General features: G+C 36.6%; 13 protein-coding genes across 13 annotated transcripts; 7 read left to right on the plus strand and 6 right to left on the minus strand.

The window, feature by feature from the left end:
* Window positions 1–883: 883 nt before the first annotated feature.
* On the plus strand, window positions 884–1,952 carry FDP41_007528 (uncharacterized protein; the record flags this gene model as incomplete). The annotated part of the gene is made up of 3 exons (XM_044711283.1): window positions 884–1,121; window positions 1,252–1,712; window positions 1,803–1,952. 3 exons carry the CDS (start codon window positions 884–886, stop codon window positions 1,950–1,952), a joined length of 849 nt encoding a protein of 282 aa, XP_044569064.1.
* A 739-nt stretch (window positions 1,953–2,691) lies between these two features.
* FDP41_007529 (uncharacterized protein) lies at window positions 2,692–3,939 on the minus strand (the record flags this gene model as incomplete). The annotated part of the gene is made up of 1 exon (XM_044711284.1): window positions 2,692–3,939. One exon carries the CDS (start codon window positions 3,937–3,939, stop codon window positions 2,692–2,694), a length of 1,248 nt encoding a protein of 415 aa, XP_044569065.1.
* Window positions 3,940–4,062: 123 nt separating this feature from the next.
* On the plus strand, window positions 4,063–5,369 carry FDP41_007530 (uncharacterized protein; the record flags this gene model as incomplete). The annotated part of the gene is made up of 2 exons (XM_044711286.1): window positions 4,063–4,930; window positions 5,068–5,369. The coding sequence occupies 2 exons, from the start codon at window positions 4,063–4,065 to the stop codon at window positions 5,367–5,369; spliced, it is 1,170 nt and encodes a 389-aa protein (XP_044569066.1).
* A 273-nt stretch (window positions 5,370–5,642) lies between these two features.
* FDP41_007531 (uncharacterized protein) lies at window positions 5,643–6,224 on the plus strand (the record flags this gene model as incomplete). The annotated part of the gene is made up of 1 exon (XM_044711287.1): window positions 5,643–6,224. One exon carries the CDS (start codon window positions 5,643–5,645, stop codon window positions 6,222–6,224), a length of 582 nt encoding a protein of 193 aa, XP_044569067.1.
* A 748-nt stretch (window positions 6,225–6,972) lies between these two features.
* FDP41_007532 (uncharacterized protein) lies at window positions 6,973–7,863 on the minus strand (the record flags this gene model as incomplete). Its single annotated transcript, XM_044711288.1, has 1 exon — window positions 6,973–7,863. One exon carries the CDS (start codon window positions 7,861–7,863, stop codon window positions 6,973–6,975), a length of 891 nt encoding a protein of 296 aa, XP_044569068.1.
* Window positions 7,864–8,056: 193 nt separating this feature from the next.
* FDP41_007533 (uncharacterized protein) lies at window positions 8,057–8,446 on the minus strand (the record flags this gene model as incomplete). The annotated part of the gene is made up of 2 exons (XM_044711289.1): window positions 8,057–8,263; window positions 8,444–8,446. 2 exons carry the CDS (start codon window positions 8,444–8,446, stop codon window positions 8,057–8,059), a joined length of 210 nt encoding a protein of 69 aa, XP_044569069.1.
* A 164-nt stretch (window positions 8,447–8,610) lies between these two features.
* On the plus strand, window positions 8,611–11,277 carry FDP41_007534 (uncharacterized protein; the record flags this gene model as incomplete). The annotated part of the gene is made up of 1 exon (XM_044711290.1): window positions 8,611–11,277. The coding sequence occupies one exon, from the start codon at window positions 8,611–8,613 to the stop codon at window positions 11,275–11,277; it is 2,667 nt and encodes an 888-aa protein (XP_044569070.1).
* Window positions 11,278–11,384: 107 nt separating this feature from the next.
* On the minus strand, window positions 11,385–13,675 carry FDP41_007535 (uncharacterized protein; the record flags this gene model as incomplete). The annotated part of the gene is made up of 2 exons (XM_044711291.1): window positions 11,385–13,419; window positions 13,473–13,675. The coding sequence occupies 2 exons, from the start codon at window positions 13,673–13,675 to the stop codon at window positions 11,385–11,387; spliced, it is 2,238 nt and encodes a 745-aa protein (XP_044569071.1).
* A 787-nt stretch (window positions 13,676–14,462) lies between these two features.
* FDP41_007536 (uncharacterized protein) lies at window positions 14,463–15,437 on the minus strand (the record flags this gene model as incomplete). Its single annotated transcript, XM_044711292.1, has 1 exon — window positions 14,463–15,437. The coding sequence occupies one exon, from the start codon at window positions 15,435–15,437 to the stop codon at window positions 14,463–14,465; it is 975 nt and encodes a 324-aa protein (XP_044569072.1).
* Window positions 15,438–15,674: 237 nt separating this feature from the next.
* Window positions 15,675–20,263, plus strand: FDP41_007537 (uncharacterized protein; the record flags this gene model as incomplete). The annotated part of the gene is made up of 7 exons (XM_044711293.1): window positions 15,675–15,677; window positions 15,759–16,272; window positions 16,454–17,068; window positions 17,209–17,660; window positions 17,742–18,115; window positions 18,223–18,784; window positions 18,908–20,263. 7 exons carry the CDS (start codon window positions 15,675–15,677, stop codon window positions 20,261–20,263), a joined length of 3,876 nt encoding a protein of 1,291 aa, XP_044569073.1.
* A 103-nt stretch (window positions 20,264–20,366) lies between these two features.
* FDP41_007538 (uncharacterized protein) lies at window positions 20,367–21,284 on the minus strand (the record flags this gene model as incomplete). Its single annotated transcript, XM_044711294.1, has 1 exon — window positions 20,367–21,284. The coding sequence occupies one exon, from the start codon at window positions 21,282–21,284 to the stop codon at window positions 20,367–20,369; it is 918 nt and encodes a 305-aa protein (XP_044569074.1).
* A 939-nt stretch (window positions 21,285–22,223) lies between these two features.
* FDP41_007539 (uncharacterized protein) lies at window positions 22,224–22,820 on the plus strand (the record flags this gene model as incomplete). Its single annotated transcript, XM_044711295.1, has 1 exon — window positions 22,224–22,820. One exon carries the CDS (start codon window positions 22,224–22,226, stop codon window positions 22,818–22,820), a length of 597 nt encoding a protein of 198 aa, XP_044569075.1.
* Window positions 22,821–23,460: 640 nt separating this feature from the next.
* On the plus strand, window positions 23,461–25,723 carry FDP41_007540 (uncharacterized protein; the record flags this gene model as incomplete). The annotated part of the gene is made up of 2 exons (XM_044711297.1): window positions 23,461–23,691; window positions 23,957–25,723. 2 exons carry the CDS (start codon window positions 23,461–23,463, stop codon window positions 25,721–25,723), a joined length of 1,998 nt encoding a protein of 665 aa, XP_044569076.1.
* Window positions 25,724–25,887: the final 164 nt, after the last annotated feature.

A 25,887-nucleotide genomic window follows, 5' to 3' on the forward strand; every position in this document is an offset into this window, starting at 1 on the left:
TATTGATATCAATGATCTTGTTTTTTCTGATTGTTTTTGGAACAGAATGGCTTCTACATCAGTTTTTATAGTGCTTTTAGAATGAAGGTTGATATCATTCCTATCAGAGCCTGTTCTTGAGTGCACAAAAAAACGACTTGAATCTCTGCATTAGACCCAAAGTTCCATGTTCATTGAACTGCAACTTTACCTTAATTTACCTTAAAAAAATCAAATTTCTTCCACAGACTTTATTTCAAACTTGTAACAAAAGTGTTATTGTTGGAGATGAATGTGACATGGACAAGTGACCATCTCGTGCAATGTCTGTTCTGAGTTCTTCTATGGTTCAGTCATTCCCTATGCAATAATTAATTGTGCAATTTAAATATGCTTTCCTACTGAAATTTGAATCTCCAAATTCGGAACCGAATATCCGACAATGAAGAAATTCGCAACATCGTCAGATTCAAACTTTCACGATTTCTGTGACAATCAAACAATAACCCGCCAAACTCATCCGTTACAAAATCGTTTCAAAAAATTGGATTAAAAAACTGTCAAAGTGTCGCGTTTCAATCAAAAAAAAAAGAAACCACGTTGATTGATATTCGCATAATCGTATGTACATTCTCCTTTATCATTCAAACATTGATTCATGGACAACCTATTGATTGACGAAACTCAATCACCACAACCACCATTGGCACGTTTTGAAAATTGATTGAATTTCCACATTCTTCAAACAAACATTGAAAAAATTTCCGTTGCATCACCTAACGGTTTGCAATTTTCTTTATCATTAATTTCTTCTCTAAAATCCTCCTTCTTGTTGAATCCTCTTGAAATTGTAGGTACAACTCTCCTCATCATCATCATCATCATTCTGTATTGAATCATCATCATGTCCGAAGTTGCAATCATGTCTTCGTCATCCCAAAAGATTCTTGCTCCTTCCACTCCGAAGAGATCGGCTTCTTCATGTTCTTCATCACCATGTACACCAACAGCATCAACAAAAGAAGAACAACCTATTCCTTGTTTCAATACCCCAAACACTCCGAATGTACTTTCCTCAAAATTTGGTTTTCCTCTCTTATATACAGGTCATATTCAATTAATCTTTGGAAATATGTTTGCAGGTAGGTTTGAAGAGCCAATTTTGGTAAATCTGTTGATTTCTTTATATTCACACCTCTCAATGTCTATATTTATATTAATTATATGAATTAATTCAAAACCAATCATTACTACCATCACAACCATCATTAGGAAAAACTTCTGAACTACTTCGAAGAATGCGTCGTTATCAAATTGCCCTTAAAGAATGTGTACTCATTAAGTACATCAATGATGTAAGATATAGTAAGGAGAGTGTTTCGACACATGACCAAGTGCAACAACGTGCCATTCCAACCGATCGTTTGGAAAAGATTGCTCATCTTGTGCAGAAATATGATGTCATTGGAATTGATGAAGGTCAATTCTTTCCTGATTTAGTTGACTTTTGTGAAGCAGCTGCAAATGGAGGTAAAATTGTGATTGTGAGCGCCTTGGATGGAACTTTCCAAAGAAAACCTTTTGGTGACGTCTTGCGTTTGATTCCAATGGCTGAAAGTGTTGTGAAATTGAAGGCTGTTTGCATGGTTTGCTGCAAAGATGCTGCTTTTACTAAACGTATCACCGATGAACAACAAACGGAAGTGATTGGTGGTGCTGACAAGTATATTGCTGTAAGTTCACAAGTACTTAATTATCTAAGCTCTGAATGTTGAAAAATTACATTATTTTTCAAATTTCAAATTTCATGACAATCAAATTAGGTATGTCGAGAATGCTTCATGACAAGAAATACACCATATGCGAAAAAGAATAAGAGTGTCTTTAATGAAAGCATGATCGAAGAGGAACAAGAAGATACCATGCCTTTTTTCTCCTCAAAAACATTAACTTGCCAAGTGAATGCTAATTGATTTTCACAGAAAAAACATGCATGAATTTACTTCTTTGATACAAGGTGATCTGCTACTTGCTTTGCACAATTTGTAAGTGTGCAAATCCAATTAGTAACGTTAGTGAATATTAATTTTCGATCGAATACGATAAAAAATTTTGACGCCCTCAAGTCTTATTTTAGAGTCGTAGAATATTTTATTTCGCCGCAAGTGTTGAGGCTCAAAGTTTCAATTCAAAAACTTTGGCTGTTGGACAATCTGATATTTCAAACAAAAGAAAACACGACCACAATGAACAACTCAACCACCGAACCAGAACAAGCAAAAATGCAGCAAGTAAACGAACAGAAAGAGCAGAACAACACCACGAATTTGGAAACGAACAAAGAGGACACAACTAAACCCTCACAAAAACAACAGGTGGAACCTGGAATGTGTCAAGTGTGCGATGAAAACGGCTGTACAAATGTTCCTTGCTTATATATGTGTTGAAATATCCCAAGAATTTCAAATAAATTTGTATATGGGAATACAACGAAACACGAAATTTGTCTAATTTATTTTCTTGTCAAATACATTTAATATGATTTGATCTATCCATTGAAAAGTTCTAATAAGGCACACGAGTTGCTCAAGATATGAGAAAGCAGTATTCAAGAGAGTGGCATTGTGCTTGTTGGCAAAAAATATTGTTGCAGGTTCCTGTCATGCTTAGGATAATAACACACAAACGTTTGGTTCTCTTCTAATTCCACTTTCACAGCTTGCTCAATCTGTGTCCCGCTCGTGCTGCTGTAGAATGTTGATGTTTAAGAACGCACGACATGACCTCTGTCAACACTTCCAAACTCCTCATAGAGGGAACATAATAAAAAGATCCCAAAATATTCGTAGAAAATCGCATAATATGGTCGTTGTGACCTTCTGGAGTGGCGAATTTTCCAACACCCACCATACTTTCCAACTGGTGAATAAAAGTCTGAGTAGAGTTGGCAAATGACAGAAAAAAGAGGCCATGTTGAGAGGAATTTCCAAATGTCATGGATTGTCGAATGACTTGAATTTCATGTCCATCCTCTTCGACCAGCGATACACGTGCCACGTGAGAGTTTGGCGATTTGTCTTCCAACTCGATACTCTCATCCATGGTTCTTCCAATATCATTTTCTCTCTCTCTTAGTGGAAGATAATTGAAAAACTTTAAATTATGGACCCATTTCTGTGCCAATAAAAACGAATCACCATGTTCATTCAGAGCCGCTTCAATTTTTTCTTCCAATTCTTTTGGATTCTCAGTTCCATCTTCAAATCCAGATAAATCTCTTCCTAAACCTTTTTTCACGTTTTTTCGATGTAAAAATCCAAAGGTTTCATCTTGAACTTTTTTCACGTGTGGAGCAATTTTTGCGTCATTTAACACTTGCATACTGCAACGAAAAGCTCCATCCATATTATTCGATTTAATGTGAAGAAAAATATCACCTCCAGTGTTGGGAAATCCACCAAATTTTCCTTTTAAATCTTTGGGATATTCCCTAAAATCAGAAGAGTTTAAATATTGCTTGATAAAATTAATTTGAGAAGAAGACTTGTCAGAAAGATTCAAAGTGTGTTGATCGTTTGATTCCATTTTGGAAATATTCTGTACAATGGATTCTAAAAATTGACGACCAAATCCAATACTCATCAATACTCTACAATCTTGTTCCGTTATGTCAGAAAAAGTTGATTTTGGAAATTCCAATGATGAAGAAGTTGTGCTATTATGAATTGGTGTTGCATTAGATAATATTGGTTGTGATGATGATGATAATGGATTAATTAATTTTAATAAATTATAACAAGCCTCCACCAACTCCAATTGAATTTGTAAATTTTCAAAACACTCGTTCAATAATTCAATCGTAACAAAGCAAGCATGATCCGATATCGGAGTGAATATAGTCGGTTGTGGATGTTGTTGTTGAAGGAGTTGAGTGCTCGAGTATTCTTCAAATTCAACCATTTTTTTAATTTGTTGTAATCTTCAAAACTGGTTCTCCTAACTCAAGCTTGATCATTGTGAGAAGAGTGTTTTGAGACAATTTTCAGAGGACAACAGGAAAACATGTAAATTCCCTCAAAAAAAATGATGGAAGATGAGGACGATGAATTGTATCACTACGACGACGAGGATGATCACGATATGAATGTAGATGCTGCAGTGAGTCCGCAACTCAAGCCTTCTTCTTCTTCTTCTTCATCATTCTCCAATAATACATCTCACCATTCTGATGATACCCATCATAGTCATCATCAAAATAACAACAACAACAAACCGAAAAGGAATGATGATGACTCAACGAATATTTATCCAACAAATGGTACAACAACAAGAATAACTACTAGTCCGATGATGAATGAAGCCTTACCATCTTCTCCTCCGAATCGTTCTTCTTCTTCTGGTGAAGATGTTGGATCGGTCTGCAGGAAAAGAGAAATTATCATGAGAGGAGAACAACAACGGAATGATAATGATGACGAAGGAACCACTTTCATTCCTAACATCGTTTATGAAAAAGAACAAGCACAACTCGATCCACAATATTCATCTTCTCAACGAAATTACATTGATGATGATGATATATTGTTTGAGAATCAGGAAAAACAATTGCAAACTCAAAAGTATTTGACCATTGTGCCTTATGAAATTGCGTATCATGAGGGGCAATTACTAACTTGTGTGAGAGTGAATCGATTACCAATTTTGGTGAACAAGTTGGTAGAAGAGGTCAATCAATATTTACAACAAGAGAGTGCAACTGCTCATGAGGAAGAAAGTACAGAAGAAAATGAAGAAAACGTGGTAGATGTTTATGCCATACAAACGCTCTTTTTGAATTGTATCATGAGAATTGACAAGTTTAATAATGAGAGTGAAGTTTATCAGCATGTTAGAAAACGAGTATTTGACAATTTACAAAATGTGATGAGTCCACCTGATTATTATCCGTTCAGTAAGTGGTTGTTATTGGTGATTGTGAATTGTTAAATTGTGTGTGAATTTTTTTGAATGATCTTTTTGAAATTCTCGCCATTTGTGTTTGCTGATCTATTTCCTCTTCTTTTACTCTCCTCTCGTTATTGATCATAGACTATCCTACATTCTATGGAGAGGATCATGATATTGAGCAAATTGAATCCTACAACAAATTGATGGAGTCTGACGAAATGAAAGAATCTCGCAAATCCTATCAAACCAAATATACCGCTCAATGGACAAAACAAGAACGAAAAAAGTTCAACGAAGGTCTCAAATTATTTGGCTATGGGCATGACAGCAATAAGAAAATTGCAGAATATATGGGCTCTCATATTCATCCAAATCAAGTAGCCCATGAAAAACAACGCTTGCAACTCTCTCATCAGAAAAAAAGAAAAAAAACAAAAAAATAAGCAAGTGACTTGTAATCTATGGCTATGGTTTATGTGACATGAGAGAATATCTTGCATTTTTCACAAAAGATCGTCAATGAGTGGAGCAAGTTGACAATTCGAATGTTCAACGAGAAGATCTATTAGGCTGATTCTTGTTGTGGTATCGAATCAGAACCAATGATCAATTTCTTGATGACGAGTCTAATGAAGTATTTTATTCAAACAATCAAGACAAGAGGACGAAAAGAGGCTTCTCGTTGCTAAGCTCATCCATATCTTTAGAACAAAAAAATGAACAAAGATCACCAACAGACCTTTCTCTGTCGGGCTTTATGTGATGATGATAATGCGGAGAGTATTGAAGAAAGAGTTAAAATAATTTTATATTTATTTATGGAACATCATGAATCATCACACATTGGCAATACAGATCTCGACTTGTATTTCAACAAATTAAAAGAAAATTTTATGATGAAAAATCGGAAGATAAAAAAGGGCTTTTCAACGAATTTTGAAATCAATCCCTCGAAACCATTGTGTGTTTCTGAACCTCATGAAGAATTCTACTGTGCAAAACAGGTTGAAATTTCATATCATCATGGTTATATTTTAGTGTGCGTGTATGATTATTATTATTATCAACATGATCTCATACAAGTATTTGATTTGTATACACGAAAATTCAAACAGAGGATTCTTTTTGAAGCTGAGACAGATGGATTTATTCATTTTAGAATTGAAGAGAATTTTGATGGAAAACAAAACGATGCCATTGTCATTGTAGATTCATATCCCACTAATATTTCCAAATATTCATTGAAAACTTTATTGAAATGTAAAAATACTCATGATTTACGAAATAATAGCATTTAGCGAAATGACTCATGCCCTAAATTTCCAAAAGGAATGGCTATTTTACCATCGAGAAATCAATGTTTTGTGTGTGCAGAACATCTTGTTGTCTTAAATTTAGGAAATGGTGAATTAATTCAAACCATCGAAATCAATAATGCCCCTATTCCTGATCGAATTGAATTTATAGATTCTGACTGTATGATTCTTCTTCAGAATGGTAGGCCTTCAATTTATAAAAAGAAAGAACAAACTTGGCAGAAAATGACCGATTTACAAACCCACAAGAATACCAATGCTGAGATGAGCATGATGTACTTTGATTCTGTGTCGAGAATAGTTCTCACAACCTCTCATTTGAATTTAGAGATTTCAGTTTTCGACGAACATGGTCAGTTATTGAAATCTATTGAGGTAAAAAGCATTACAAGCAACAGCTGGAATATTCGTGGTATGTGTGTCAACCATTTGACAGGAGAGCTATTACTTTGTATTGGCAACTTTGTTATCAGTTTGAAATGAGAACACACTTTTATTAAAATCAATCGAACAAAGTGCTGAGCACACGGCAAAATCATATGAAGAGCAGTAAAGAATTACCAGTGGAGAAAGAGTTGGAATAATGTTACACACGTTTATATTATCAATTATTATTAATAGAAAATCGAATTCATGGACTCTTAGGATTGTTTTGCATGTTGAGAGGTCAATTTTTAAGGAACACTCGAAAGTGTGGAAACACTGACATCATGATGACTGTAAATGTCCCTTAATGACACGTTGGTTTCACATTCCAATAAAACATGTCCTTCTGAAAAACATTTTCCGAGTCATCTCCTTCACCATAAAACTCAAAATTCACAACGTCAAATGTCGTCACTTCCTTATACCCATTCAATCCATAAATTTCAAATCGAGCAGGTTGTTTCGTCTTTAAATCTTCATAATAATAGACATCCACAAACTGAGGTCCCTGATAATTAAACAAGTAGAATCCAAATCCAACGGCCAAATCAGAATGAGCATCCAACTTGTACAAATCGCATTCTCGTTGTGAATTCATTCCTACAATCAACTTTGATTGATCAATCACAATTCCTCTCTTCACTAAACTTGCCATCTTGTAATTGGAAATGACAAATCCACCCTCACGTTGTGTCTTTTTTTGAGAGAAGGGGAAAATTCGAGCTCCATACCAATTCGTGTTATTCGGATGAAGATGTTCAAAGATACAAAAATCGACCGAAACGACATTCATGTAAAATCGGAGTGTTTCAAAAACAACCGTAGTGGAAGATAAAAGTGCATTAGGACCTCCTAGACCTGCCGCATCGATTCTCATGAGTTGATGAAGACCATCATAGAAAAGGGAAATGAATTTTGGATTGTTGTCAGTGTCGGTCTGGTTATTAGGTGAACGAATGCCAAAGAGTTGAAAGACATTGGTCCAAACACCATTCTCAACAGTGGAGGACGATAAATTGGTGTTACTTGTGGACGAGAAGGAGGAAGAGAGTCTCAAGTGTTGTTTGAAGAGTTGCAATTTCGGAGAAGGAGAAGCAAACACTAAAGTTGATGAAGAATAATGCCACACAGCCACGAAGGAGAGGAGAAAAGTGAATGCCACTAATCGTTGAATGCTGCTGCTAGATATGATCATGTTGGTTTTTTTCTTTGTCCATCAACTCGGATGGTGTGTGAATTGAGAGGAGAGTAATCTTTTTTTACACTTCTCCACAACAACTCTGTAAGCACGGAGTCCAAGTTGTGAATTTCGACATTAGCGCCGACACAAAAAGCACAATCAACACCATGTGGATAATTTAATAAATGTTTTATTGGAAGATAATCGCTTATCTCAATCTTCTTGCTTCTCTTTCGGTTTCGAGCAAAGCCAAAATGTCTCCTTCCTTGACTGGACCCTTCACGTTTCTGATAATGATACGAGGCTTATCAGTGTTGATGAATTCAACTCTGACTTGGGTGATACCACCACGAGAACCAGTTCTACCGAGGCACTTGATAACCTTGACTAATGTTGGTTGGTTTTCTTGATTTTCCTATTTTGAGGAATTTGCAGATGGATTGAATTATTATTCACGAATATAGTACAATAATGATTATTGATGATGAAGAAATTTTTATACGGTGATGGTGGAGAAAAGTCATTTGAAGGAATAAGAGAGCAACGTTTCGTGTCAGGCATAGAGGACAATAGGCCATAAGGAGAGTGTACGTACCATTTTGCGACTATTTTTTTTCGACAGAATTTTTACAAGTCAACCCAAAAATACACTTTACAATGGAAAAGAAAAATTGCTCGATTCACCAAACGCATTTCCTTCCGATCATCTTCCATGCAACAAAATCCAACCATGCCCTTCTCGTAGATGATACCATCTTCCATATGCTTCAATTCCAAGACTCGGAATTCATCTTACGAGTCGGTATGCGAGTCTCCAAACAATGGCTTTCCATCTCCCTTCAGATTGCTTTGAAATTTGATTTTTCAGAGAGAATTCCATTGCGTGTGTGTTTACTTGCATCTCTGTCCGTATCCTCTGATCGGATGGTATCCGTGAGGAGCAGAATGAATTCTCTCCAAAAACTTGCTCAATTTGTTTCATGTCGGTTGGTTTCAAATTTGACCGAATTGAATCTGACTCATCATTACTTGGGAGATGAAGGAGCACGATTAATCTCATCGAGTGAATCGATGAAGAATTTAAAGTCGCTAAATTTGAGTCATAATAATCTAAGCTCTGTGGGAGCCACACATATTGCATCAAGCTCACACATGTCTTGTTTGCAAGTATTAATTTTGCAATCGAATTCTCTGAGGGAGGAAGGATGTTGCAGCATTGCAAAGAGTGAGCACATGAAAAGTTTAACTTGGCTTGATTTATGGGAAAATCAAGATATTGGCGATACAGCTTTGAAAGCCATTGCAAACAGTGTATACATGTCAAATTTGACTTATTTAAGAATTATTGATACACAAGATCTTAAAGATGAGGCATCTATTGTAACAAGTTGTTACATGAAAAATTTGACTCATCTTGAACTTGTTTGCTCTGACAAGGGAGAAGGAGTCGCTCTATTGTCAAGTCCATCATTCATGTGTACAAATTTGAAAGTATTGGAAACCTGTATTGATGAAAGAGGAGCTAAAGCTCTTACCACCAATGAACGTTCAAAAAAATTAACGACATTAAGACTTAGCATTTATGATGATCTTCTTGAGGCGTGTGTAAAACCTATTATATCGAGTCAATATTTGCAAAATTTACAGATTCTCTCCATCAAGAATTCTTCTGAAAATTTGGGAGATGATGATAAATGGCTTACATTAAATCCATACATGAAAAATTTAACTTCATTAGAATTGACCAGGATTGATATGGACGACGAAGATACGAGTTATATAGGCAAATGTGAGGCGCTAAAAAACTTACAAGAATTGATTTTAATAGAAAATGACATTGCAAAAGGAGTTCAAAATATGGTCAATAGTCCCAACTTGTCACAATTGCGTGTTTTAAATTTGCAAGCAAACCCAATTGGAGATGAAGGAGCAAAGGCTATTGGTGACAACAAATACATGCAAAACCTCACAAAATTAAATATTGGAGAAACTGGGATTACCTATGAAGGAGCACATAGTATTGCGTCAAGCAAGTATTTGAAAAATTTAACATCACTAATTATGAGCGACAATATTGAAGACCAAGGAGCTAAATCCATTGCAGAGAGTGAATTTATGGCCAATCTCACCTCTCTTAGTTTGATTACGTGTTTTTTAACAGATGAAGGAGCAACGGTATTAGCTTCGAGTCCTTTCATGACAAATTTGACATCCTTAACATTGACCGATAATAATATTGGATATATTGGAGCTTATGCGTTAGCTAGGAGTATATATATGACAAATCTCAAAGAACTTGATTTAGAGAATGATGAATTAATAGTAGATACTCCAATTCAAGAGCTACTTTTTGCTGGAGTCCCTTGCTTGGCGATTCAAAAAGGCAATGAGCAACTTTCTTTGCAACAGAAGCAACTGTTGAATATATATTTGGATTACATCATTCAACTTTTAGCTCAGAACCCACACTCGACATTAGCTGAAAATATGAATTTTTACCTCCAAGATATGATTGAGGTATTCGGAATGCTTGGCGTAGGTTCACGTGTGGATCAAATTATTGAAACTCTTTTTAAGGTTGTGAAAGAAAATGTTGTTCCGACTAGTCAAGAAATCTTTCGATGTATAAGCGTCTATTTAGATAGTATTGACTCCATGTCGACTCTTCTTGGGAAGCGATTTGCACCCTATTTTGATTTGATATGGCAAGACATTCTCAAATATCTTGAATCTCCGAACGATCATCCAATAGATGAAATTGTCTCTGGATTGCGGGTAATTTGCTCTGTTATTGAGGAATTTCAAGAGCTTTCAACGTGTTATATCTCACAATTTATTCCAATTCTCATGCAATACGTGTCACATACAAATCACTCTGCTCAACAGAATGCTCTGTATGGTCTTGGAATTTTGGCATTCTACAATCCACATTCTACAGAAGTGAAGACTCATGTTGCAAATATTTTGGACATACTTGTGACCATCATGGAAGATGTTGAAACACAAAATCCAATAGTGGTGGATAATGCCTGTGCTGCTTTTTCTAGATTTGTTGTACGTGAGATTGTCGACTATCAAACCATTGTTGATACGATACCTATTTTTCTTGATTCTCTACCGCTCCAATCAGATTATGAGGAATTTGAAATTTGTTTTCAAGCCCTTTCAAAGTTATTATTAGATCATGTAACATCGTCAGAAGATTGGAATTTAGCTCGCCAAATTTTTGACAAACTTGTTGAAGGGCTAACTCTAACAGAAGTCAGTGATGACATTAAGAAGATGATTACGAAGAATATTCAAAGTTTTAAAACGAATCATCCAGAGCCTTTTCGACAAATGGTTTTTGACTTTAACAAAAAGTCGCATAAGATGTACTTGCGTGAGGAGATGAAAACTCTTAACAGGTTCATGAATGTATATCAATAATTCACACACATACAGATTGCATTTATTACGCTCAAGCTAATGTAATTCCAGTTCAAACGGGCTAAAGGATCTAATAGTGCCTATATATTTGGAAAAACAACAAACAACTATTTATTCATTTCATAAAATAGAGAGGAAGTTAGATTTACAGCTGGATTATTCTTTGACCCTCCTACGATAGTGCTACTTCTTCCTCGAGAAGTTGGAATACTAGCAACAGAGGATGATGTCAAGTTGTTATTTACAATACGTTGTGGAGATGATTGTTGATGCTGACCTGGAGTGTTGTTGGGTCCTTTCACTACATTTTTGAATTTGTCAAAATAATTGAAATTAGTGGCATCGCTAAGAATGGCTTTCGACCTTTGGAAAATTTTCATTCCTTTTGCAGAGACTGGTGCAGAAGAACTAGAAGGAATTGGTAATGAAGATGTTGAATGTGACATTGTGTTGTTGTTGCCAAATAGAGAGGGTCTATTCAAGATTGGCTTACTCATGGAGAGAGGTGATGTAGTCGAAGTTCTTGAAATGATTGCATTGGTGGAGGGTGGAGAGTGACATTGGCCATGCGAGACATTCTGTGCCGTGTTGGGAAGCAGCAGAGAGTGATGGTGGTGACTGAAAGCTCCATGCAGAATGCTCTCTTGTTGTGCTAGAATGGAGCATGATGATTCAGTCACTGTTTCCAAATTCAATAATGAGTTTTCGTCGGATTGGAATGAGGCTGATTTTACCAGATGCCGTATACCATTAGCAGGGCTTGTGTTGTTGTTATTCATTCCGTTACAAGTGTTCTGAGTTTCAGATGCATTATTATTACTGTTGTTTAAGGAGCTATTGTGACTGCTTCGTGAGGAATGTGAACTGCTTTTGTTAAGGCTATTATTCACACTACCAGTATGAAGCCCTTCACTAATGTTGGAAAAAGTATTGCATGGTGCTGAGACGACTTGGTCAAGGCACGTTGTACTCATTGACAGTGAAGCATGGGATGAATTGGCCTTTTTAACTTCATGATAGGTGAGTTTGAGTTGAGTGAAAATGTACTTGGAATCAAAATAGGAGAGTGGTTTGTGAGAGAATTGTCCTTCCCCAACTGTAGTACTTGTGGTTGGACAAGACTGATCCTCATTTTCGTCAATTCCTTTGCATTGAGCTTTCAAGTATTGACTGAGAATATTGAATACGAGAGCCATTCCTTGACCAGCTCCTGAATAATTAATACCCATGGCATCCATCACAATACATCTATGCTCAGAGTCTGTACTTAGCATAAATTCAATGAGATAAATTCTGTATCGATCATACATGACACCAATGGATCGGAGAGGTTGAAGTTCAGAGTTTTGGTTGGTAGTCACATGACTCTGATATGAGGTTACCAAGTCGCTCATACACTGATAAATAATTCTTCTCAAATGAGTTTTAAATTCGAGAACATTCTTACTGTTCTCACCAACTACTGTCAGCATGAAGAGATGGGAGTGGAAAAAGGCTTCGCTTGGTTTGAAAATTTGAGATGATGGTGACGAAGAGTTTTGAGGTGGTGACTGGCAGTTCTCTTCATTCTTTTTGGTGTTATCACCTTGTTGTTGCTGTTGAAACAAGAGACCCAAACCTGAATTGACCTTCTTGGATGCACCAAGATTTGGACAACTAGCCGAAACGGGCAATCGGTTAATGTCCATGAAAATATTCTTGAATTGCGAGGATGGCAAAGTTTGGCTCTCTGGATTTGGAGTCTGAATAAGGTTTGTCAGCTTTTCCTTCTCTTCATCGCTGTTAAGAAAGAGAGAAATCAGCGAAGTAAGAAAGCGAATCTGATGTCCGAGTTGAATATTGGTCATGACACGTGGCTGCTTAGCGTTTGCTTGTGCAGCAAAATAGGACTTACTGAGCTCATCGAACACATCGACACCTTGCTCTTCGAGAAGCGCCAGATTTTTGAGACCTCTCGAAGCATTCGAATCGAGTTGGAGCAATTCCTTCACTGTTGGTAATTTCTGATAGTCCAATAAGCGCCCCAGATAAAAGGTCTCGTTTCCCATCAGTGTTTGTTGATCCATCATGAAACTTTTGCATTTCTCGTTGTGTTGACAACATGGATACACGAATGGCAAATTACTCAACTCGGCATGCAAGCTAAAGACGTTCAGAAAAAAAGGGTCAGAGACAATCATACTTTCAATACTTACTGTTTGAAAATGTTGGCTTCTACAATCTTATTGGATCGAAGTTTGTTGAGCCAAGCTTCATTGGTCTTCTTGGTCATATTCTGAAAGATACTGTTTAGTGAGGGATCGTCTTCAGGCGATAGTGGTACCACTCCCTTCAAAAGTTCGTTCAAGGCTCCGACAAAATTTGATGCTTGAAATTTGAATTCATTTTCTCTTTTCATGGCGATGAATGGAAGAAGGTGAATGAGGGTTTTTAGATGAATTAGGAGAATGAAGATGATGATAATTAATTTGACTCTTGAATAATTATTATGTGGGCCTACAATTCCGATGATAATGATGGCGGTTTTTCTCAATTACTTTGACAAAACTCGTTATTTCTATATACACTCAAACAAAACTTGGGAGTTAACCCAATGAACAATTGAGCATTACCCGCTCGATAAATTATGATAATACAAAAACACTCTCTCTCTCTTTGAACCTTAATCGAACGCTGAAAGAGAGAGAACAAAAAACTGTAGAAACAAATTTGGCGCTCTCTACTCGTTGCACTTTTTTGAATGTTTTTTTTCAAGTTGTAATTAATTGTTGACCTAACAAACAATCAATTACAACCATCATGCGACTTCAATATGCATTCAAGCAATGCTAGTCCCCATGTACACGAATGATGTTTCATGATGGAACCATTCGTTATTGTGGTTGTTATTGTTCATTTACTCCAGGAACTGGCCAACCAATGTCGACAGAGTTTGTTGTCTAACGGCATCATCACGATCATGACGGGAGAGACAGCGAAATTTACAAAAGAAAAGGAACATTTGAATATTCATTGCCAACCCCAACATTTGAAAATGAATCTATGTATTCTTTAAATAGTAAATCAAAAGCCGTAAATATCAAAATTGTTTGAGCCAAGGCATAATCATAATGAATTTTCATGACCTTGTCAAAATAATATTGATCGATCTGTGAATAATATGAACCTATAAAAGATTGATTCTCTTATTTGTTTTCGGCGTTAATTGTCTGTGAAAGTGGCTGACTATTTGACATGACTGCATAGCTCGATGGAATTGGTATTCCCTCCTTTCGCATAAACTCTAATTCTAATTCGTCACTTCTCGAGACACAATCTCGTAGCCATTCCAATAGAGTATTTGTTTTTTCTTCACTCGTATAAAGATATTGTTCAGCAAAATGTTTCGTCTCTGGATTATTCAGACAGTTTCTAAATTTCTCATTCAAGAAATAGGTCGAGATGGCAACACTCACATGAATATTAAAACTCTCCGTAAATCCATAGAGAGGTAATGTTAAAGAAGCATCGGCATGATCAATGGCAATATTTGAAATTCCGTGAGCTTCATTTCCAAAAACAAGAGCAATAGGCTTATCATCCATTTCCGATTGTTTCATTGAACCAAAAGTAATAGGTACTTGATCCACTCCGATATAATGAGGTAGTGATAAATGTTTTGCTGTGATGACTGGAGAAAAATTTGCAAAAGTATTTGGAGCGTTCTGACTTCTCTTCTCACCAGCCAATAATTGAGGAATGGAATATGGTGATGTAACAATAATTCTACAATTATACTTGTCCTTTAATTCTTCAAAACACTCTTCGGAACTTTTATGATTCTTTATGTCAATCCACTCAGTAGCTCCACTTGAAACACCTTTTGAACGAGATTTCCGTTCACTCATTGGAGGACTTGATGGTGGATTAATTACATGTAATTGACTCATTCCAAAACATTCCACCGTCCGAATCACAGCAGCAACATTTTGCTCACTCCGAACATCCTCCAGCACCGGAATGATAAATTTCGAACGTTTATCAAGAACACTCTTCATGGTTTGAATCCGAGAATGATTCAGAAATGTGGAATAAAAATCAATAAGTGCTTGCTTTTGTTGTGGAGAGTAGACGAAGGAACGAATAAATTTTCGAATCACGGGCGGCGTGGAGAAGGTCATTTTTTTTGTCTCAGAAATATATGTGAATTGTATATAAGGGAGGATTTGAATTACACAAAAGAGGGGTCTGTAGAGTTCATGAATGAGTGTGATTTATTTCTTAATTGCAAAGAGAATTGAGAAATTTGGTAATTCGGTGAATCAAGAAAAAAATGGAATTTAAAAGCAAGCGAAAAATTCCACAAAAAAGAAAATTCAAAAAAAAATATTAACATTCCAATCAATCTGTTTGATCCAATGGTAGGTCATCATCAAAAAAGGTCAACATTCTCCGAATCATCGTCTCTATGGCGAACCGATCATTGAATCATCCATACAAAGGCCTCTTCAAAAGATTCCGGTAAATTCAGCGATTTTGTAAAACTATGCCAAGACATTGAAGATGTTTCCTCACATACCGAGAAAACAAGTGTCATGAAGGACTTTCTTGATGATTTCAAAGGTGATATCTATCTTCTCTACAAATTATTATTTGCCAAGGAAGATAAACGAAAATTCAACTTGAAAGATAAAAAGCTCGTTGAAATTGCAGCTTCGGCATTCGGAGAAGATCATGATGAAATGTTAGATCATATGGACTCGAAAGGAGATGTCTCTGAAACATTGAAAAAGTATTTGGTGAGAAGTGGAAATGCAAGAGATAAGGGTGTTGTGAATTTGAAACAAGTGGATGATTTTCTAGAGAAATTGACCACGATCACAACAAAAGATGATCAAACAAAGGCTTTTGAGAAGTTTGTGATTGGAAATTTGACTGGAGATGAAATGAAATTTATGACTAGAATTATTTGTAAAGATTTGAAGATTAGAGCTGGGCCCAAGTTCTTATTGGCAGGTGAGTGAGTCTTTGTAATGTTTTGTTTTGGATTTATTTGGAGCGCCACACACAACATGAAAATTGAATTACACTGAAAATATTTTCAACTTTAATATTGATTCATATTCAATCGAAATGCTTGTACAAATATTCAATGTCATTTTTCAATTCCCTGTCAACACATCAAATGGATTGATAGCTCTCAATCCCGATGCTTACTCATGCTACATTTTAACTCATGATCTCAAGCAAATTATCGATGCAGTTACAAACAAACAAGATTTGAAAAATCCTTCATTGACCGCACAAACACAAACACTCGATATTGATACTCTCATTCGAGATGCAGGAAGTGACGATGATAATGATAACAAGTTCAATATGAACATTTCAGATGACGAAAGTGATGATGCCAAGCCAATTTCCAAAAAGAAGAAGGACTCAAAATCTGATGGAGCATCTAGCTCAAAGTCTGCTTCATCCAAACCATCCTCTAGTAAGAAATCAAAGAAAGATTCCGATGATGAGGCCAAAGATGAAGACAATGACGACAACGATGAAGATATTGACATTGGTGAAAATATCGATGATAACGAAGAGGAAAAACCTGAAGACTTATTTGATGAAGACGAAGATGCATCATCAAAGAAAAAGAAAACTGTACGAAAAACGGCAAAAATTAAGGCAAAAATGGTATTATTTAGTCCTGTGAAACCCATGTTGGCAAGACCAAGCAAGACTTATGACGATGTGATCACTCGATGTCCAAATGGATTTTACTGCGAATTGAAATATGATGGTGAAAGAATTCAGAGTATGTTTATTTCAATTATTTGTTGTGGAAAGGTTATCAAACGTCTTTATGATTGTTATTGAACGATGTTGTTGGCGACATGATGATGATTGTGAATACTTCTATGAACTGTTTTTAATGTTACTTTTTAATGATCATAGTTCACTACGATAGAACGAAGGACAAGATCAAATATTTTAGTAGAAATTTGAAAGATGTTCAAGATTACAAAATAGAATCTGTCAAAAAGTACATCTCAAGAGCTATTAAGGACAAGGTTGACTCAGTCATTCTCGACGGTGAAATTCTCATGTATGATACAAAGAAAAAGAAACCTCTTCCATTCGGTACTCTTGGAAAGAAAGTGAGACAAGATCATCCAAATGCAGTAACAGCTATTTATCTTTTTGATATTTTGTATTATAACGGAAAATCATTACTTTCAGTTCCAATTTACAAGAGAAAAGCTTTACTTTCAAAGATTGTCAATGTGGTTGAATCAAGAGTCATGCTTGGTGAACATGTGGTCGTGAAAGGACCAAAAGGTACTCGAGAAGCTCTTGTTGCATCCAAAATGCAAGAAATGATCTCTGAGGGAGAAGAAGGTCTAGTGGTATGTTGTTTGAAAAATGTCTTTGTGTGAAAAATGTGATACAAGCATTCAAACATTGAATTTCATCTTGTTCATGTCTAGTTCAAAGATTTGTGTTCTCCCTACGAACCCAATGCCAGACATTGGCTCAAAATGAAAAAAGACTATCTTCAAGGAATGGCAGATAGTGTGGATTTGGTCGTTTTGGGTGCATATTTAGGTACAGGGTCAAAAGGTGGACTTATGAGTGTCTTCATGATGGGTTCTTACGACAAGAAGGAAGGAAAATGGAAAATTATTTGTAAATGTGGTAATGGACACGATGATGCCACATTGGAAGCATTGAATGAAGAGTTGAAACCAAATATGAAGAGAATTAGTAAGGATCTATCTCAAGTTCCAGACGATATTGATATTCATACCAATGCTCTTGTTCCTGACTATATTGTGAAGGACATTTCAAAGAGTGTTGTTTGGTAGGTTTTTGAAACTTTGGACATTGCGAAATGCATGACACAAATTGACTCATAATATTGTGCCAATATGTTATAATTCAAATTGCGATAATTCAACTTGTGAATAGGGAAATTACTGGAGCTGAATTTAGTGTTTCCTCTCAAAAGGACCGACCTATTTCCATTCGTTTCCCAAGAGTCACTAAAATTAGAGATGACAAGGATGTTGACGATGCCACCAATTATCAAGAACTTTTGAAACTTTATCAAGCCTCCACAAGAAAAGGGCCTGTTGCACTCTTTCCAAAGAAAGGAAAAGATGATGACGATGGTGACAACAGTGACGACAGCGTTGATGTGAAAGCAGGAAGCAAAAAGAGAAAGGCGAGATCCAAGAATTCTAAAGACGACTCTGATGAAGACAATTCTAACAACTCTGATGATGACAAACCAGCAAGAAACAAACAGACAAACACCACAACGAAGAGACAAACTAAAAATTCAAACAAAAAATCTGGCTCAGATCATGACACCGATGATGATGGTGACACTGCACCAAGTAAGAAGAAAACCAAACAAGCTTACACCAAGCTGACAGCAATTAAGGATATTCCAGATTCGAAAAATCCAGAAGAAATTTGTTATATATATGGAGATTTTGGAGGAGTTCCTGCCAATAAGGAAAAGAAGGTATGTACCAAGTCACTTTGAAATCTAGATTATTGCTTGAACTGTTGATTTATTATTTTCCATGTGCCATTCATGAATTTTGAAATATTTTCCATCATTGGACTTACATTTTTCACACAACAGTTCATTGCTCACTGTGTCGATGACAGTACTCGATGGGGTGACAAGGGTTCTATGGGTAATATTGTTCTTCTCTTTGGAGAGGCCATTATGAAGGCCTACCTTGATGACATGAACACTGTTGGAGATGTTCAACTTGCCATTTCTCAGAGCAATTATTTATCCAATCTCATTTGTTTACAATTTGTTCAAAAAGGAGCACCACCAAAAATTGATTATTCCTCTTTCGATGAATGTCTCAAGAAATGTGCCACCTACATGGTTGAAAATGACATCAAAACATTCCATCTCTTCAGATTGCACTATGGAATTAGTGGTTTAGATTGGTCCCGTTGTGAAAAATTATTGAAAGAAAATTTGACCAATAAGGGTATTTCTGTCTATGTGTACACAAAAGATCGTGACGATAAGGATCGAGTGACTGAAAGCAAAGAAAAGCTCAACAAGAAGAAGGACGTAGACACAAACAATGAAGCTGCTACTGTTGCTTCGAGCGATTCTATCAAAGAAGAGGACAAGATGGATGTATCGTCTGATGTGAAATCACAAGTGATGGCTACAACTTTGCAATCCTCCCGACAGGACAAGCCAAACAACAAGACAACAAGCACTTCTTCTTCACAACCCATCATGAGTAACACTGTTTCAGAAAGTCATACAGTAGCAGGCAATGGTAGATTATTCTCTGGAGTGATTGCCTTAATTTCTGGATATCCTCAACGTGTGACAAGTGAAATTTCAGAACTGATTGTGAAAAATGGAGGACAGGTCACTCAACAATGGAATTTAATTGGAGAGGATGCCAACACTCATCTCATTACGGAAACCAAAGATGACACTTTTAATCATTGCTTCCATCTTGGAGCATGCATTGTGGCCAAGTCATGGATTACGGCATGTGTTACACAAGGAAAACTTGTTGAAACGAATGATTATGTTTTTCCATTACTTGTGAAGGAAAGTAAGCAAATATCGAAACAATCGAATGTGTTGGCTTCATTGTCCTCAAGTGCAACGACAACAACAAAAACGCAGCTGAAATCGAACAACAACTCTTCTGCTCTAGCTGTGGCCACTCTTGTTGATTTATTCACAGAATTTGCAATTTATCTTCACAAAGACATTCCAAGTAAGAAAATGCATACGAGATATATTGTTGCCTACGATGGAGAGGTGTATCCAACATTTTGCGACGAAGTGACACATGTGGTGACTGCTGCAAAACAATTGAATGCAGATGCATCACTCTCTCACTTCAAGAAACAGAACCCAGGTGTGAAAATTGTGTCCTCTGAATGGATTTGGCACTCTATCAATTCTGGGCAGTTGATTGATTATCGCTTTTATGAATTGAAGTAAATTGATGGTAAAATTATCTTTATCGGAAACAAAATTCAGGTAAAGAGAGTGACGTGCAAAGAAATAAAGCAAATTCGAAAAAAGATCACACCATCAGATTTATTTAATTACCACCTCTCAATCTCAAGACCAAGTGAAGAGTGGATTCCTTTTGAATGTTGTAGTCGGACAAGGTTCTTCCATCTTCCAATTGCTTACCAGCGAAAATCAAACGTTGTTGGTCTGGAGGAATACCTTCCTTATCTTGAATCTTACTCTTCACGTTTTCGATGGTGTCGTTGGATTCGACTTCCAAAGTAATTGTCTTACCAGTGAGGGTCTTGACGAAGATTTGCATACCACCTCTGAGTCTCAACACCAAGTGCAATGTTGATTCTTTTTGAATGTTGTAATCAGACAAGGTTCTTCCGTCTTCTAATTGTTTTCCAGCAAAGATGAGTCTTTGTTGGTCTGGTGGGATTCCTTCCTTGTCTTGGATCTTACTCTTCACGTTTTCGATGGTATCATTAGACTCAACTTCCAAAGTGATGGTCTTTCCTGTCAAAGTTTTCACGAAAATTTGCATTCCACCTCTTAATCTAAGAACAAGGTGCAATGTGGATTCCTTTTGAATGTTGTAGTCGGAGAGAGTTCTTCCGTCTTCCAATTGCTTACCAGCGAAAATCAATCTTTGTTGGTCTGGAGGAATTCCTTCCTTGTCTTGAATCTTGCTCTTCACGTTTTCAATGGTGTCGTTGGATTCAACTTCCAAAGTAATTGTCTTACCAGTGAGGGTCTTGACGAAGATTTGCATACCACCTCTGAGTCTGAGGACAAGGTGGAGAGTGGATTCCTTTTGAATGTTGTAGTCGGACAAGGTTCTTCCATCTTCCAATTGCTTACCAGCGAAAATCAAACGTTGTTGGTCTGGAGGAATACCTTCCTTATCTTGAATCTTACTCTTCACGTTTTCGATGGTGTCGTTGGATTCGACTTCCAAAGTAATTGTCTTACCAGTGAGGGTCTTGACGAAGATTTGCATCTTTAGAGAGAGGTAGCAGCAGAGAGAGTGTGATTTGTTTTTTTTTGATTGTTGTATTCAACTTATTTTTAATCACCAACCGAATTTATCATTTCTTGTTTGGCGCGTGTTCCTTTCTTTAATTTTATCATCCAATCAAATGAAGAGACATCAACGCCTTGATGGATGTCTGTTTTAATCCTTCAATCAAACCGTGAATGGGTTACGTGATGACAAGATCTTGTTTCTATAATCATACTGGTTGTGAATTCCATGATTAGAATGAAGCTTATTTCGAAACACTTGCAGATTGATCCTCAAGCAGTTAAAATCTTTCTATTTTAGCCCGTTGGCCAACAATTTTGATGAACATAACCTTCCCTTAGATACCTCCTTATTTATTATTCTTTGGCCTTAAAACATGGCTCGCAGCGTGGATTCCAACAACACCAACCTCTATGGAGAATCCTTCTGTGTTTCCTGTAAAGACTGAACCTATTTTCCTATTATCCATTGATGAACCCTCTGAATCATCACTGCAGTGAACACTCAACTGAAAGCGCTTTCATATTATACACCAAGAGCGGTAGGGCACCACAACAACACCACAACAAAGGCCTGCTTTCCTTTTTAATATAATTTAGCGAGCGACTACAAAGGTTTTAAGCACGCATGACAAGGAGTAACGCGCGTTGAAGAGCTCTTCTCATCGCACAAAAAATCTCACCATGAAATAGTGCGTTCAATCAAGAAAAAGGCTTTCAACAGAAGCAATCACAACTCTTTGGCCGATCATGAGCGTTTTGGTCAACCATTCATTGTTGTTGTTATTTTTGGTTGATTTAACTGCTTTAAAAAAGAAACAACAACCACACTCCAAAGAACGATGAACCACCAAGCCTTGTTCGTTACTCCTCCTATTCCACTACTACTACTACTACCACCACACTCTAAAGAACGATGAACCACCAAGCCTTGTTCGCTGTGTTACTCCTCTTGGCTCTCTTGGCCACTTTTGTTCCTTCCTTCTCTCTTGGACAAACTCAATTCCAAATGAGATCTCTCTATCAGGGTATCACTTGTTCTGGAACTCCTTTCCGTGTTGTTACTCAAAAGATCACTGCTCAATGTAATGCCACTGATTCCTGCACAAAATATCAACCCGAACCAAATGTATTGTCCTATACTCAATCGTGTCCATCTGATTTCCCAGCTCAGGCCAATAAGAAGGGAGAAATTTATATCAATACTTACACAGATGCTTCTTGCAGTGCTTCATCATTAAGTCAATATGAAGTGTATCAAATTAATACCTGTATGACTTCGAATGTGATTTTTGGTCCTAACGCTAAGAGTGCCAAGTATGTGAATTGTGAAAAGTTGGTCTTGTACGAGGATGATGCTTGTCAAAAGACATCCGCTGAAGAAGCTGTCACTTTGAATACTTGTGTTGCTTCTCAAAAGAAGGTTTATCGATGTGGATCAGCAACTGGACAATGGATGACTTCAATGGTGGTGATTGTATTGGCTGCTTTGGCATTTGTCATCATGATGTAAATTCGTAAACCATCACACACGAAAGAACATTATGAAAATCTATTTTTCTCATTGGATCCACGTCTGATAGTGGTATCATAATATTAATGGAAGGAACATTTCCTCATCTCCACATCTCCTTTCACAATAACAAAATATTTAATGTTAGATTCATTTAATAAAAAACCTTTCATGTTTTACAGTTCTTTGAGTCATAATTTTGTGTGGTTCGTGCACGTTCATTGATGAAACTAATACTTGACACATCTCTGTGGTGAGACAGCATTGAGTTTGCTGGCCACTTCCATATATTTAGAAGACCAACTTGTTGAAAAATAAATTCGAAAGAACTCAGCACAGACGAGATTGTCATGGCATGATCTGACAACGAAGAAGAAACAATAAGAACCATCTCACTTGGTTTTGATATTGGAATTTCTTCAAAGAGTAGTGAGCATTGGTCAACACTTACCCCTCACTTGTATGCAATGCGAACAGTGACGTCGTTTTGTTCCAATTTTGTGAAATGTCCTTCACTGAATTTTGGGTGTTAAATTGAAATACTTTTATTGTTCCAAGTCCCTGTTCACTTCACCTCTCGTTGATGACAACTGACAATCGGTATCTCCTCTGAATTTCGCCCCACTTAAACCTCAAAAAAATGTTTCAATCTGCATCCTCACCCTCACCATGTCCTCCTACACTCAACATCAACAAACGACTTTCAGTCACATCACCAACTTCTCCAGAAATAGAAGGTAGCTCGACAGATGCTTCACTCATGATTGAAAGTGTCAACAAAATGGCACAGCAAGTTACAGATACATTATTAGTGAGATTAATTGGAGCTGTGGATTTGGTTCCGATGGATAAGAATGGACTTTCTGATCCCGTACGTAAATGTATTGTCCAAATGTCGTCGTCTTTGACAAAATGATTTTTTATTTTTGGATTTATTTTAACGTTTAATACAACATTATTTGATATGATTTTTGTCATCATTCGACACTTGAAATTGGAATGAACACGATGATGATGCACCGTCCTGTTGACATGATGAATACAACAAATCATGTTGTATTTGACATCATTTTCTAAAAATGGAAATTCATCACTGCACTATTTTACAATGACCACCACCACCACCATCACATCAGTACACCATTGTGAGTTTTGCCAACATGAACAACAATTCTCTCGAATCATGGTTCACTGCAAAAACTTCAATCAAGAAAAAAACTCTCAATCCCAACTGGAATGAAACTTTTAACATTTCACTCACGGAGCAATGGATGAAAAGCATTCCGAGTCCAAATACTAAATCTCCGACGTCTCCGCCAACCGTGACGCCATCCTTATCCACTCAGTTCGACCCAGCTGCAAATTTATTTTCAACTTCGTATTTGAGTTTTAAAGTGATGGATTGGGATAAATTTTCAAGTGACGACGAGGAAGGAGATTATGTATTGAAATTGAATTCCATTCCTGATTTTTCAGATGCTTCTGTGAGTATGAAGCTGAATCATGCTGAACATGGAGTGTTAAATGTTGGATTTAAATTGAAATGCACTCCACGTCCATCATTGAATGAAATGGTGTTGGTGAAACCTGTGAAGAGAGCAGATTTTGTGAGATCGACACGAAATTCTTGGTTGACAGGAAGTGTAATTTATCCATTGAGTCCTTGGGAATTGGTTCCTGAAATGCATCGAGTTTGGGAAAAGGCTCAAGAAGATTTAATTGATATGCTCGATTCTCATAATAGTGTCACAGATAATGACAATTCTAGTAATAGTAATAGTAGTGGAAGAGTGTCAAGGAGATTCTCGTTGAGAAGAAATTCAAAGAATTTGACGCAGAAATTATCTACTGTTTTGGCAGGAGAGAATTTTCCTAAATGGAAAGAAGAACGTTCGAATAGCTCTTCAACGGTGACACTCTCGACCGATGCAGAATATTATTTCATGGGAAATCCATCCATAGTGGATCGAGTGTTTGTTCAATTATTGGTCGGTTGTCATGAAAATCAAATTTTCCAAGATATTTTAAATGGTTTGGAGAGAGATCTGAAAATTATCAATGTCAAATATAACGATGAAGGAATGCAACAAGTTCGATCCAACATTCGAAAAGAAGATGAAAATTCTCGAAAGAATTTTCTCGTCATGTCCATCGTTGCTGATCTTGATATTAGAGACGCCGTTGCAAAACTTGATGGAAAAATACCAAAATCTCTACACACTCAATATCCTTCAAAAGTGAATGTTGAAGGATCAATTTACGTGCTCGATATTGGATGTCATGCAAAATTACTCTATGTTTACATTTCAAATTGTGGAAAGCCAAATATTGTGCCATTTGTAGAACTCGTTGGAAATTCAATTCCTTCCTCTTCGAGTACCTTATTTGAATCTCTGTATTTGGATTTAGATGATTCATTGTGGGTGAAATGTCCCTACGGTTGGGAACATCATGAATCTGGAGAAAAGACAAATTCCTATCTCATTTCCCCCATTCAAAAACGGGCTTTCGAGGAAGGAAAATCGTTTTGCATTGATAGATTTGCCATGAAGAAATTAGATGTCCTCGTGCCAGAAGTCACAGAACCAATTTTGTCAAACATGAGTCAAGCCAAGTTGGATTCTGTCATGAATTCACACAACAAGTGTGAAATTAAGAAACCAGTCGAGAGGCGAGTGTTTACTAATTCGAGTAAGAAGGAAATTGTGACTTTTATGTTTGAATTGGAATATGATTTGAGAGATGATTCCACTGCTACTGTGAATCGAGTGACACATATTGAAGCATTGATCAATACGACTGGAAGTTGTGTGTGGTCCTTGTCGTATCTGTCGAATTTGGACTCAGGATATCGTGGTCTTTTTGAAACTATAATTTCTGAAATCAAGACTGCAGAGTATTAACTGAAGAGGACACATTTGTGAAATTATGAGTGTCGCTCTATGAAAGATTGAATTTTGAAACTCAAATATTTTAAAGAAGAACAGGAATTGTTGAGCTTTTTCACACAACAACTCTTGTCATGTAAAAAACAAACAAACTTTTAATGAATGCATTCTTGAATGAA

The sequence above is a fragment of the Naegleria fowleri genome (assembly GCF_008403515.1).
Source record: "Naegleria fowleri strain ATCC 30894 chromosome Unknown tig3, whole genome shotgun sequence".
Lineage (NCBI taxonomy): Eukaryota > Heterolobosea > Eutetramitea > Acrasida > Naegleriidae > Naegleria > Naegleria fowleri.